Below are 15,027 nucleotides of genomic sequence, written 5' to 3'. Positions count from 1 at the left end.
TTGATCTATACAAGTCTTTTATGTACTTTGATAGGTTAATTCCCAGGTATTTTATGCATTTTATAGTAATTTGGAATGTGATTTTCCTTTATATTTTTGTGTTTTGTTATTGTTATGTAGAAATACTGTTGATTTTTTTTTTCTTCAGCCAAAGACAAGGTTTATTAAAGATCCTCCATATTGGACAGACTCTTAAGGAGTCTGAACATTAGTGAGCTATTGGCTAGATTATCAGAATCTGAGCAGTGGCTAGATTTTTAGAATCTGAGCCAATACTGTTGATTTTTGAGGATTTATTTTGTAGCCTGCAACTTTGCTAAAGCTGTTGTCTCAGTGAGTCTCTTTGTTGATTCCCTAGGATTTCTCAAGTAAACCATCATATTATCAGCAAATACGAATAGTTTTATCTTCTCTTTATCTTTTTGCCTTTAATTTCTTTCTCTTGTCTTATTGCTGTTGCTAACATTTCTAGAACTATATCAAATAAGAGTGCACACCCTTGCTTCGCTCCTATATTTATTAGGAAAGGTTTTTGTATATGTCCATTGCATTTGATGCTTAGATGATTTTTTGTGAAACTAAGAAGAGGTTCCTTTGTACTTTGTAAGGTTTTTAGCGTAAAAGAGTCTTATATTTTGTCAAAGACCTTTTCTATATCCATTGATGGTTATATGGTTTTGAATGTTTTGGTTTTTAATATGATTGACTATATTGCCTGTTTTCCTAATGTTGAACCATGTTGCATCCCTGGTATAAATCCCACTTGGTTATAATAAATGATTTCTCAGATAAATTGCTGTAGTCTGTTTGGTGGGGTTTTGTTTAATATTTTTTAGTCAGTGTTCATTAATTGTATTGGCATATAGTTTTCTTTCTGTGCTTTATCTTTCTCTGGTTTAGGTATTAGAATTATATTTGTCTTGTAAAAGGATTCTGATATTACTTTTTCAATTTTTGTGGATAACTTGTGCTAACTATTCTTTAAAAATTTGATAGCATTCTCCTGTGAATCTATCAGAACCAGGAGGTTTTTTTTTTTCCCCATTGGTACTTTCTTTATAGCTAGATGTGTTTTCTTTTCTGATATCAGATTATTTAAGATATCTATCTAGTCTTCTGATAGTTTGGGTATTTCATGTTTTTGAAGATACTCCTCTTTCTTTTGTGTCCTTATTTTTAAGTTTATAACTGTGCATAATATATTCTGATTATTCCTTTTATTTCTTCAATTTTTATAGTAATTTCACCTTGCTCACTTGCTATATTATTGATTTGATCTTTTTGATCAGAATTTGTTCTTATTGTTCTTGTTGAGTCATTTTTCAGCCATGTCCAACTCTTTGTGACCTCATTTGGGGTTTTCTTTTTTTTTTTAATCTTATTTAATATTTTACTTTTTCCCAATTACCTGTAAAATAATTTTAACATTCTTTTTTTCTTTCAAATTTTGAGTTCCAAATTCTCTTCCTCCCTCCCCTCTTCCCTCATTGAAAAGGCAAGCAGTTTGACATAAATTATACATGTATAGTCATGTAAAACACATTTCCATGTAAGTCATTCTGTGAAAGAGAACACAGACAGAAAAACCATTTGGAGTTTTGTTGGCAGAGATATTGGAGTGGTTTGTCATTTCCTTCTCCAGCTTATTTTACAAATGAGGAACTGAGGAGAACAGGGTTAAGTAACTTGTCTAGGATCACACAGCTGATCTGAGACTAGATAATTCGTGAAGAAGAATCTTCCTGACTCCAGGGTTGACACTCTATCAACTGCACCACCTAGCTGCCCTGAGAGTTTATCAGTTGTAATGGTCGTTTCAGAGGACCGGCTTTTGGTTTTACAATTTCTGTGGGGTCTTTTTGTTTCCAATTTATCTATTTCCGTCCTAATTTTTAATATTTCCTCTTTTGTGCTTATCTTAGGTTTATTTGTTGGCCTTCTGACTTTTAAAAATATATATTCAGTTCATTAGTTCTCTCTTTTTCAATCTTGTTGATGTATGTAAGGATATGATTTTGCCCCTGAGGACTGCTTTAGCTGCATCCCAGAAATTTTGACATCTTGTTTCATCATTATAATTTTCTTTTAAATAGTTAATAAATTTCTGTGATTTATTCTTTGACTCACTCATTATTTAAGATTTCATTGTTAAATCTCCACTTGGCTTTGTATCATTTTTGTTTTATATTTTTTGTGCTCCTTGAACCGATTATTCCTTTTATTCCTTTTATTGTATTATGATCTATAAGAATGTCACTGTTTCTGCCTTTTTATATTTATTTGCAATATTTATGTGTCCCAGTACATGGATAGTTTTTATAAAAGCTCCATGAGGTGCTGATAGTTAGATAAATACGTGTGTGTATACACATACATACATACACATACATACATACATTTTTTTTGTACCAGTTAGACAGTGATATAAATCTTAACTCTGCTTTCCTCAGCAATTTGTTCATTTCCATATTTTCTCTTTTATTTATCTTTCTGTTAGACCTATCCAAAATTGAAAGAGGGATATTGAAGTCTCCTATCCACTATCGTGTTACTCTCTGAGTCTTCTTATAGCTCCATTGTTACCTTTATGAATTTGTATGCTAAGGTATTTGGTTACATATAGGTTTATTGCTAATACCAGTTTGTTGTCTGTGCTTCCTTTCAGCATAATATAATTTCCTTCTTTTATCCCTTTTTATTTTTTGAGTGTTTGCCTTTGCTTTGCCAGATAACATGATTGCAACTCCTGCTTTTTTGGGATTCACTTGATGCACAGTAAATTTTTTTTTATCCCCTTAGTTTTATTTTGTGTTTGTCTTTGTTTTTTAAATGTGTTTCTTATAAGCAGCAGATTATAGGATTTTGTTTTCTTATCCACTGTGTCACTTTTTTGTTTTGTTTGATCATTAATCCATTCACATTTGAAGTTATGAGAATTAGATTCATATTTTCCTGTAGTATCGGGTTTTTTTTCAAGTTGGTTCCAAGTCCTCAGATCTTACAATTATTGTGCTTTCTTTTCACTTATCTTTTGCTTTCTATCAATTTTGCATTAAGCATGTATGATAACTAAAAAGCATGCAGTGACCTGTGGTGAATGGAGGTCCCATCAATGAGTGCAATTTTCTGCTTGGCGTCACTGCTGCAGAGAAAGGAGAAGGACCTTTTTTTCACAGTGACCTGCAACATTTGGCAGCCCCTTGTACAGAAAACTCTGTACCACTGCTTATATTAATGATACCCCTTCTCTAATGCTATTTCAAAGTGTTTTAGATTTTTAAAACAGGTGGGATCTACATTTTGTAATGTATTCTTTATTTTTTTTTAATTGGACATTCTAACTTTGCCTTTGAAATTTGTTCTAAGACATAAACTTGATGAATATGAATAAAAGCTCAGTGGGAAGGTTCAAGGGGAAGAATTGTAACATTTTTTTCATGATAGAAATATGAAATAGAAGGATGAAACTTTCTTTCTTTCTTTCTTTCTTTCTTTCTTTCTTCCTTCCTTCCTTCCTTCCTTCCTTCCTTTCTTTCTTTCTTTCTTTCCTTCTTTCTTTCGCAATTGAGGTTCAGTGACTTGCCCAGGGTTACACAGCTAGTAAGTGTTATGTGTCTGAGGCTGGATTTGAACTCGGGTCCTACTGACTCCAGGGCCAGTCCTCTATCCACTACACCACCTAGTGGCCCCCAAAGTTCTTTCTTTAAAAGAACATTTGTTTTTGCTGGGACATGCCTAGTGCCTGATTTGTGCATAAATAATCTGCTCATCAGCATGGCATGTTAACTGAGGACATTTATGGCATATTTTGGGGGAAGGAACCAGGATAACACTATTTACCTTCCTTTTGGTTGTATGACCAGTTTGTAACTATTAAAAAACATTCTTCCTCTCTGATGTTTACTGAAATCATGGTGGTGGTGTTCTCAATTTTCCTCAAATTTTCATGCTAAAGATTTAGAAATATGGAGAGGCTGTGGTGTATAGTTTATTTTATTTTGAGCATAATTTGAAGATAAAAGATCAAATGAATACCCAAGTTTAAAAAAATACTGAGAGTTCAGGCAGCTGAGCTAAACTAGCTAAAACTTACTAAAATGAAAACTAGATTACTTACTGAAGTGTAGATAGGGTTTTAAAAGAGTATGACCCTTGCTTTGATCTATCTTTTTTTTAAGAAGAAAGGAAATTATCTTTTTAAGAAGTAAATTATCTTAACTGTATTTTGTTCTGAATAATACTATAGGCTTATTTTCAAACTACATACTTCCAAGAAATACTACTTCAGAAAGAAACAGATATTCCTACAAACAGAATAGTATCTCTGTTTTCTGTTTTTTTTCTTATACTCTGGGTAAACCTGATTACTCGAGCAAAAATGTGCCTACATAGTCCAAAAAATACAGAGACAGCGTATTGTGCATAGATACTGTATTTGGAATGAGAAATACCTGCATTGAAATCCTGCCTCAGACATTTAGTGACTGTGTAATGCTAGGCAAGTCATTTAATCTCTGGACCTCAGTTTTGTCAATGATAAAATGAGGGGGTTGAACTCAGTGGCCTTTAAGTTTCCTTACAGCTCTAAATCTATGTTCTGAAAATAGCAAATCTTTCCCATTTTCAATTAACTAACGAAAGTTGAAATTATAGATTTAATATTATGACAGATTCAATATCAGTTTTTTCTCCTATTTTGTTTTGGATCACTTAGTGTGAGGACAGATTGGTGACCTTTGAATATTTGTAGTCACATACTGTTGAAGTACCCCCTTCTTAATACCTGTTGGATATAACATATTTATATTTGGCATCCATTTTTTGGCGTGGTTACTACTTATAGGTATATTTTTGTGGCATGTAAAAGATTTTTCCTTCCATTATCTATGTGGCGTATGAGTAACCTGGTATATGAGTTGTCTGAATCAAATAAAGCAGTAAGAGTATGTGGTTAGGGACTGACGTCAATAAATTGAATAAGTCCTCCTTTTATTTATTATAGTGCTCTTACAGTCCTGCTTAGTTATGTTAAATACCCCTGACCTTCTCCTCTGCCTGCCTTTCAGTGTCCCAGAATGCTTAAACATCCATAGAAAGGCTTCCAATTTGATTAGCATTGATGCTGCTGAGATTGCTTGGAACCCAGAAGGGCAAAGATAAATTGTGGGTTGCCGCAGTGGTCTGTCCTAGGTGGGTTTTACATCTCTCAACCTTTGTTTTAGATTGAAATCCTGGCCAGGCCATTTGACAGAGCATCTTATAAGAGAGAGAGTGACTTCCTGGCTGAAAATTTAAAGTTGACTTTTATCAATTACTTCCACTTAAAAGTGCTCGTGCTTGATTTACAATACACTTTAATGGAATGAATCCCTAACTTTTAATGCATGATTTGGGGCCAAGAATCATATTTCATTAACTTTATGAAGTATTCCTCTGAGGGAATTGCTTTGTTCAGTATGAGTGTGTTCCTGAGTCAGAAGGATAGTGCCAATTAATAGGGACATGACCCTTGTTCCACCTGTTCCTTTTAGATCAGATAGTTTGTTAGAATAAACTTCTGTAAGGAAAGTGATGTTGTTTAACCTCTCCTATTCACATGCTTAATTAAGCTCCTTTAGAGATTATTTTATTGTGTTTGTATCCCCAGGGCTGAACACAATGCTTGGTGGTAGTAGGTTCTTAATAATTCCTTGTGGAATGAATATTGACCTTCAACTGTTAGTCACATCTTCCTAATTGACCTAGTGATGTGAAGGGACTATCATTGTTGATGGATATGTGCCTCTGTGCTGAGCCTGTCTGCTTCAGGAAATATTACTTCAAATAGTACACATGCTTAGGGCAAAGAAAGAACTCAAACTTGGGGGGTTATAAATAGGAAACTACTGCGAAATAATGCAAACAAAATTGCATTGTTGTAAGAGAAGTGAACTCTTGTTTTTTGGTCATTGTTTTTATCTTGTTTTATGATTAGGCTCATTAGGCAAATTTAAATAGATAAGCAAGATATATTTTTTTAAAAACCCACAGCAAGTTTGAGATGACGGACTATAAATAAAATAAACTGAATTTTTCAATCAGTACTAGACTTAGTTAAGAAGACCTGAATTCAAATTCTTCTCCAGATACTTATTAGCTGTGTGACCCTGAGCAAGTTCCTTAACCCATTCCTGCCTCAGTTTCCTCATGCTTTTAAATGAAGGAGTTGGAATTGATGACGTCTGAGGTTGCTTCCACCTCTAAAATTATGATCCTACAATTCTCCCTATGGATTGAGGGGTAGAGGGAATGTTATTGGCCAATCAGGAAGAAAAAAGAATGAAGATTAAATTATGTCTAGGCTTGAAATTAGGCTTATGAAAAGCAATAAGCAGAATAAATTGAAAAGCTCTCTAATTTACATCAGTCAGGAGTAGACCTGCAAAGTAAATAGTGACCATAATTTGTAAAGGATGGCAATAACTGCCAGTAGAGTCTTTATCACCGTAGTGATACATTTATTGTTTCAGAGCCTCCTGAAATTATTAATTAGTCCGTGTGGACATACAAAATACCAAGCCCCACATGAAGAATAGATGGATTTTTAAAATCTTGATAATTATAAACTTACTATTTTTAAGAGAGTTTTAAAAGTTTTGAGAGAATATTGGTTTTTGCTGCTTAATGTAACAGCTGCTTTGTCCTCTCTAATTATATACCACAATTCCTTTAGTGGGGAAAATTGGGTAGCTGACTTTTAAATCTGACCTGATTTATCCAGCTATATAGGAAAAATGGAAAAAAAGACTTTAGAATAGATCCTCATATAACCATTCAGTACATTGTTATTCATTTTGTAGATGTTCAATTAAACTACCATGTTGTTACTTTACTTTTTAAATATTGATGTGATTTATTGAAAACTCATATTTGTTAGCTATTCTGATTACAGATTGAGAAGTCAAATCCAAACCTATGTAGTGAAATAACTTCATCTTTAGCAATCAACTAGATTCCTAGAGTAGATAAAAGCAGTAGAGAATTTTAGAAGAATTAATTGTTTGGGGTTGGTAAAATTACCACAGAAATACCTTTTGAAAAAGTTGAATTATTTAAATAAAGATATTCAACATGGCTTAATCTGTTAATTTTAAAAATCAGGCCTTATTCACTAATTTTGTGTATTTTCTTGACTACTGTTTAGTTAGGTATTCACATTAGCTATTTTCTCAAACATGACCTTAACAATTATGTGAGGAGGCTTCATTACTCTCTTCCCCTCCACCTCGTTCCTCCCCCTTTTCCTAATTCATTTCATTGTCTAAACAGGATTTCCTTATGGAATTATCTCATTTCTTTTGAAATTATATAAGCCTGCTTTTCTAACTATGAAAAAATAACTTATTTCAGCCCTAAAAAGTAGACTTTACCTGGAGCATTTCTGATTTTAAATTCAGGATGTACAACTTGGAAGCAAATGGATGCCATCACATCAGTTTTATTCCCAGTGACCCTTAGTATATTTTTAAAATGTTTTTCAAAAACATGATCTTAAGCCCAAAAGGCTGTTCTTGTATTAGGCATCACTTAGTGAACTATATACTCAGGGCATATTGCTTCCAAAGCTCTTGCTGCTATTTCCTCTGGACAAATTGCATTATGTATTAGCAATAACAATGCCATGTCATTTTGAAGGAAACCAAATTAAGTAGTACAGGTCCAGGTTGCTGGAAGCTAGATGCCACGATATGTTTTGGTTACCATGTAAAAAATACATTTGTTTAATTACCAAAAGCAATATAGTTTAAGACACTGTTACTTGCCACATAAAAAAATCCAGATGCGAACATTTTGGTCCAAGACAATTTAATTGTAAAGTGTAGAGAGGACATTTGTTCTGATCAGTTTGAAGGACTCATGGTATTAGGAAATGTAAACACAGTTTGCCCTTTATAGGTCACCAGTTGGGAAAAATTGTCATTCTTGATGATACTTAGTGCCCTTAATTGACTTTCGGAAGGCTCACATAGGAAGTTTTCATTAAAGCATGTTGCCTTTGAGATACACAATTGGGAAAAACTTCTTTGGGACCTGATTGTTTTTCCATATACTCAGGTTATAGTTGATGTCCAGCTTTTTCAGTTGCTACTTAGAATAAACTAGTTTTCCAGTTTTGTGTTGTAAGAGGGTAAAGAAGTATATGTGAAGGTTTTCCTCTTATCAGTAATTGAGGTGGCACATTTAGTATTGCCTCCAGCAGTCACGTATCTTTAATCTAGGGTTCTTTTTGTTGTCTCTTTCAGATTGTTTGAAGGAAGATCTACGAGGAAGCCTGAGAAGCTTAAAACCCTCTTCTGCTACTTTAGAAAAGTCACAGAGAAAAGTAAATCCATTTTGTTCTTGTACAGCATTTTCAGTGAAAGGGGCTAGTGAATTCAGATGGAGAGTGACTTGTGAGGATGCTTTAATATAAAAAGAATAAACCAAAATCCAAAATGCCAACAAGAATTGAATTAGTAATTTGGTTTTTACCTTTGAGTGTCTTTATTTGTACATAGATCTTGTTGTCTGAAGGTAGGCCATACTTTCCCCCTTCTCTGACTTACCTAAGACCATAGTGTAGTTTATAATGGTACTTTTATTGTCATAGACCCAATTTAAGTCTCAGTTGTTTTCCTTATTGGCCCCCACACAAGTAGGAGGAGCCTGTGTGTGCAGGCATCCTTTATCCTAATACTGCAAGATAAAGGAAACAGCTTTTCTGCTTTCAAATTTCCAATAACTGCCTGCACCCCAGACCTAGATCCTCATAGGTAGGACCTCACTGCAGTTCTCAAAAATTCTCCCTCCCATACTCCAAATCTGAAGAAGAAAGAAGTTATTTGGAGAATATTAGGAGGTTATCCTTGGGGTTTTCCTACTCAAAGACCTTGGTCTTTGTCTTGCTCTTTGGGTCTTTCACTTGAAGGGAGATACTTCAAGGACTGCTACTGGAAACTGCCTAGGTAGGTCTTGAGAACTCATTGTCATAGATTGAAATGTTCTCGTGGCTTTTGGCTCTTACTTTTGTAGTGGGCTTTCCAGACTTGGCAGTGAGGCAGTCCATGGAACAAGAGAAGGCTAATGGGTGTGGAAAGAGTATCTTTGTTAAGTCTCCTCCTTAGCTGCAAAAATCCTAGAGGGAAGTAAGCAAAACCAGGAGAACAATTTATATAGTAACAAACAACATTGTAAGGACAGTCACCTATGAAAGACTCAGGAATTCTGATCACCACAGTGAACAACCACATTTCTGGAGGACTCATGATAAAACATGCTACCCACCTCCAAATAGAGGTGATAGACTGAGTGCAGATTGAGGCTTGTGTTTCATTTTTGGTTTTGGACATAGCTAATGTAGACATTTATTTTGCATGATATATTTGTAATGGGTTTTGTTTTTCTTGTTTTCTCAATTGGAGGGGAGAGGTGGGTAAAAGGAGAGAATTCACACCTGAAAATAAAATCATATTGAATTTAAAAAAAAAAAATCCAATCTCTGACCACACCCTGATTGTGTAATCCCAGACAAATTCCTTAACTAGTGAAGTGCTCTAGGAAGCTGAGACTGTAAATTGCAGTGAAGGTGCTGGCCGCCTTTATAGAGAGGGGAGGTTCTTCACCTGGGACCTCCATATCATTGAAATCACAGATCCATCCCTGTCCTTCATCTCTTTGAGAAAAAGGGGGTATTTTCCTGCTTTTCTAAATCTGAGTAAAATAAACCCTGTTCTTAAAACTAAACAGTTCTAAATTTAGGGGAATTTAGGGGAGCAAATTATGGTCCTTTCAAAAGGAACTATCAGTTTTTAATATTTCAGGTAATTTGGGGAAAACACTAAAATGTCATTTTTTAGGACCATAGAATCTTTCAAAAGTGAACTCCACCAACTAGTTTGTTTTCACTATTCAGAATTTAGTAAGATGGAACTAATTTCATCCTTAGAAATTTGTAGATTGTAGAATTAGATGTTTAATTCTTAGGGCTTTTCATTATCTCTTGTAGAAACTATAGTCTGAAACATTTGTTCTTAATGTTATGCAACTATAAGGAAAAAACAGGATGATGAGAGTAGGAAGATGTATGGTGGGAGCAGCTAGGTGGTGCAGTAGATAGAGCACTGGCCCTGGATTCAGGAGGACCTGAGTTCAGATGTGGCCTCAGACACATAACACTTACTAGCTGTGTGACCCTGGGCAAATCACTTAAACCCCATTGCCTAGCCAAAAAAGAAAAAAAAGATGTGTGGTATATAGAGCAGTATTTAGAACAATTGAATCAAACTTTTGTATCCTCATCCACCAATTAGGCAATATGATACTTTTTTTTAAAGCAATGCTTTACATTAAAAACTTTTATTCCTCTTAACTACAATTCTCTGTTAATAGGTAATTTGGATAGCTGTACACATAATGATAATTTCCTACATTTTTATAGTATTTTACTGTATTTAAAGGGCAGCTAAGTGGTCCAGTAGATAGAGAATTAAACCTGGAGTCAGGAAAATTCATCTTCCTGTGTTCAAATTGGTCTCAGACACTTACTAGCTGTGTCACTTAACCCTGTTTGCTTCTATTTCCTCATCTATAAAATGAGCTGGAGAAGGAAATGGCAAACCATTCCAATGTCTTTGCCTAGAAAATCCTAAATAGAGTCACGAAGTATTGGACACGACTGAAATGACTGAACAACAGAAACAGTAATTAAAGTTGTTTTTTCATAAATTATTTTATTTGATCCTCACATAAACTAACTTTTGAGGTAGACAGAACTAAGGCTGTGTCTGTTTTACATATAAGAAAGCTGAGTTCATAAAGACTGTAATTTTCTCAAAGTCTCACAATTAGTGATTGGTAGTGCTAGAATTAAAATCCATTACTCTGTCCACTATGGTATCTCTCAGTGATGAACCTGAGATATGACAAGATCCAGAAGTACTTTCTAAATATCAGAGCTTATTTTTTATTGTTGGATACTATATTCTAATTATTTAAAAATTTATAATCTAGTAATATTTGTAGTAGTTTTTTAACTGAAATAATTGGCTAAATAAAATATTATATTTCTTAGAGGAAATTGTGTTTTGTATGAGCTTGATACTATGTGACTTGGTACTTTCATCAGTGACTTTGTCCAAAGGTCCATTCTTCCTGACTTTTTTTGGACTTGTCTCTCTACCGGTTTATATACAGCCATGAATTTCTCTTTGTCTTAGTACTAATGTAGGAAGTTATAACTTGTTATTTCTTATCTGTCCATTAAATGACAAAGAAGATAGATGATAGAACAATATTAGTATCTAAAAAGGCTGTTTATTCAAGGATTGAACAGTTTGATTACCTACTTTCTTCTTTGTAGATATAAATATTTAAAGTTTATCCATTCATCTAAAAAAGGAATGACAGTTGTTGTTTTTAAAGAAATAAGTTTTTTTTAGCTCTGTTCATAAATTGAATTTTCCAGTGTAATTTCAATGTGTGATTACTGAGATACTGTTGCTTGTGACTGAGAATTTTTAAAATGAGAAAGCTTACTAGGAATGAAATAATTAGCATGCCTTTATTGGGGCATATAACTATAATCTCCATTATAGTTAATAGCTTCTGGCATGTCTCTTTGTATAAAAGCTTTTTTTGTTGTTGTTTTAAATTAAGCAGAAGATAACTAGAAATGGTTGGGCTTATTCATTCCACTCTTTGGATCAACTTAATTACATTTAGTCTAGATGATATATTTGTGGTTATCATTTGATTTTTCAGACCATAAGGGACATCTCTTGTAAAATAGCACTTACTGGATTAGTAACATTTCTTTTTTTCCTTCCTTGTAAAGTTATTGGATTCTTTAGGATAGATCCTTTTTCTTTTTTCTCACAAATCTCTTGATATGTATCAACATTCCTATTCAGCTATTAGGACTGCATATGTTTTAACCTTTGATTTATCTGCCTTGACCCAAAAGCATACTTTAAAAACTGTAACAGTATAAAATTTAATTAAAAATCTGAATAGTCTTAGTAACCAAATCCCATCATTAGGACTTCTTTTTGCTTGATTTTATTTATAGATTATTTATTTTGTATAGTATTTTTGTAGATAATTTATACTGTGGAAGGGAATTTTAGAAAGCAAGGATTTCAGAATGATAATATTTTAAAGGGAAGAGCATATGCTTTTTCTGCTGTTATTGGTTTTCCTGGTCAGATCCACAGTCATTGTTAAGTCTACTTATGATCTGAAGAACAAACTTCTTAAAGTTGAAACTTGTGGTATATTTATATATGTGCATTTTTTTCTGTTGCTTTTATAGAACCTACTGGCTTGGTGACATTTACAAGACAGAGTCTTCAAGATTTTCCAGAATGGGAAAGGTAAAGAATATTGCCTATGTTTATCATTAGTATCACTAATTAGCACATGGATTAAAAAAATTATTATCAAGAATCATAGAATTTTATAGCTACAGGGTCCCTTTACTCCCCCTCATCCCCACCCACATCCAACCCTTTATCCATTTGGGTTTCAATTTCTGGCAGTGGTAGTATCTTTCACCTCCTAACAATTTCTAATACCACAACCCATATTTAGACCTCATTGCCTCTTTCCTGGACTATTGCAATCATGTCCTGATTAGTATTGCTTCCGTTAACTATTTCTGCCTACTACAGTATCACCCATATTGTTTTCAGGTCAGTCTTCCTAAAGCAGAACTTTGACCATATCACTTCCTTGCTAAAATACCTTGGCTTCCCAATTCCTTAAATTTGATTGTTCAGTCTTGTATTCAAGATCTTCCATTATCTGGCCCTAACATTTCTTTCTAGACAACTCCCAAAATTCCTTTTCACATGCAGCTAAACTAGATTGCTTACTATTCCTGAAAATGCCTCATAATTTAATACTTCTCTACCTTTGCTCATGTGATTATTCCAATTGAAATATAAACTGTCCCTTCCTTCTCTTCAGATTCCTACCTCTTTCTTCTTCAAGGTGACTTCTCCTCTATGAAGCTTTCCATAATTCTCTAATCAGAAGTGTTATCTCCCTCCTCTAAACATCCATAGCTCTTTGGTGCTGTCATGCATATAGGTCATTTGGCCTTGATTTATATATTTATAAATATATAAATGTTGTCTCCTGTTCTAGACTGTAAGATCCTTAAAAATAGGGACCTGTCTGACTCATGTTTGATTGTCCAAAATTGCCTAGCACAATAAATGCGTTAATTCAGTTATGGAATATTAGATTTGGAAGGTTATCACTTAGCCTTTTACCCACTATTTTTATTTCAATTCACCTAACATTTATTAAGCCCCTTTAGATACTTAAAATATAAAGACATAGTTAAAAACCAGCCCTCCCCTCAAGGAGTTTACACTCTTGGGATGGGAGGATAGAGGATTCCCTTTTTTAACTTCCCTGAAAGATAATCATCACACCTGTGCTCGAATACCTCAAACAACACTGAGCTCATGTTCACATTAGGCAGCACATTCCATTGTTGGACAGTTCTAATTAGTCTTTTTTTCTTCTTTTGAGCTAATAAGTAACACTTTGTAACATCTCCCACCTGTTGGTTTTAGTTCTGTGTCTGGAATGAATTTCTATTTAAAATTCTGAGGCTGCCTATATGGAATGGAGCTAAGGGTAATGAAAGTGCTGTGCTCCATGAGTTCTAAGGTCCAATTGTATTTGGAGAGTAGAATCATTTAAAATAAGTATTGTAAAATATCATGGTGCACACACACAGATTCGGAGATGTGAATAAACCAAAATTTTAAAACTGTTTCATTAATGATAAAGAGTATCTCTGGTGTTACTGTCTTAGTGTCTGTAATGTGTAAACTTCTATAGGCATTAAATTTACAATTATTATTGGACCAAAAGCTTACTATGTATTCTACCTAGTCCTATAGCTATCACCGTTATGCCTATGCCAATGCTTTTGGTTTACATAGTGCACTATCACGTGTTGATATTAATTGAAGTTTACATTGTAAAATTAGCTTTTCATCATGTCACAATTGCCCTCATTTATACTACTTGGAATTGTATGATGAAAGGGAATTGCTTCTAGTAGCAGCTGCTTGAGAAGGACAGCTGCATTAGGATGGGGCATGTGAAGGACTAGGAATCCTCTTGACAGCAGGTGGTGACACTGAGTTGGGTTTGAAAGAGAGCACTAGCTCAGCCGTGGTTGAGTAGTTGAAGTGATTGATAAAGAGGAGGAAATATTGAACAACCTTACAGGAAAACACAGGCTAGGTAAAATGAGTAAGGCATTTTAGAGTGATAGTTGGGGTTTGAAAAGACCTTAAAGAACAGCTAATGGAGTCTTCAGCTGCATGCACAGATCCTCTCTTACATTTCTGACAAATGGCTTCCAGTCTCTTCTTGAATACTTCTGTTGATAAAGAGCTTATTGTGCACGTGTATGCATGTATACACATGCACATATGTAGGAAGGAACAGATATTTATTAAACACCTACTTTGTGCCAGACACTATTCTAAATTCTTTACAAATATCTCATTGGATCCTTACAACCCTTTTATTATCCACATTTTACAATTAACCAAATTGAGGCAGATCAAATGACTTGCTACTTATCACACAGCTGCTAAATGTCAGAAGTTGGATTTGAACTCAGTTCTTCCCTGATTTCCAGGCCCAGCACCCTATCTACTGCACCACCTAGGTACATTGTACAGCTACATATGTGTATACATACATCAATATACATACATTTCGTGTATACACACATACACACATACACACACATACGTATTTGGGGAGAGACAGAGACACAGAAGCTGCCTTATTAGTTTTTGAGCTCTTTCAAGTCAGGGAATGTTCTTGCCTTTCTTTATATCCCAAGCACTTAGCACAGTGCCTAGCACATGGTAGGCACTTGATAAATGTTTGATTATGCACTTAATAAATGCTTATTGATTGACTGATAGTGTTTATGTACACACCTTATAAAGCAGCTTATTTCATATGTAGGAA

At 34.2% G+C, this 15,027-nt stretch overlaps 1 protein-coding gene across 1 annotated transcript in view; it reads left to right on the top strand.

The window, feature by feature from the left end:
- Window positions 1-15,027, top strand: part of PARG (poly(ADP-ribose) glycohydrolase) — a 115,222-nt gene that overhangs the window by 58,928 nt on the left and 41,267 nt on the right. The window contains exons 10-11 of the mRNA XM_027859297.1: window positions 8,283-8,362; window positions 12,329-12,389. Coding sequence (XP_027715098.1) covers window positions 8,283-8,362; window positions 12,329-12,389 — 141 coding nt within the window. The remainder of the gene's footprint in view (window positions 1-8,282; window positions 8,363-12,328; window positions 12,390-15,027) is intronic.

This window comes from Vombatus ursinus, unplaced genomic scaffold, assembly GCF_900497805.2.
Source record: "Vombatus ursinus unplaced genomic scaffold, bare-nosed wombat genome assembly UNPS02000749.1, whole genome shotgun sequence".
Classification (NCBI taxonomy): Eukaryota; Metazoa; Chordata; class Mammalia; order Diprotodontia; family Vombatidae; genus Vombatus; species Vombatus ursinus.
Note: the sequence above shows the minus strand (reverse complement) of the source record. Positions and strands in the feature narration are given on the sequence as shown.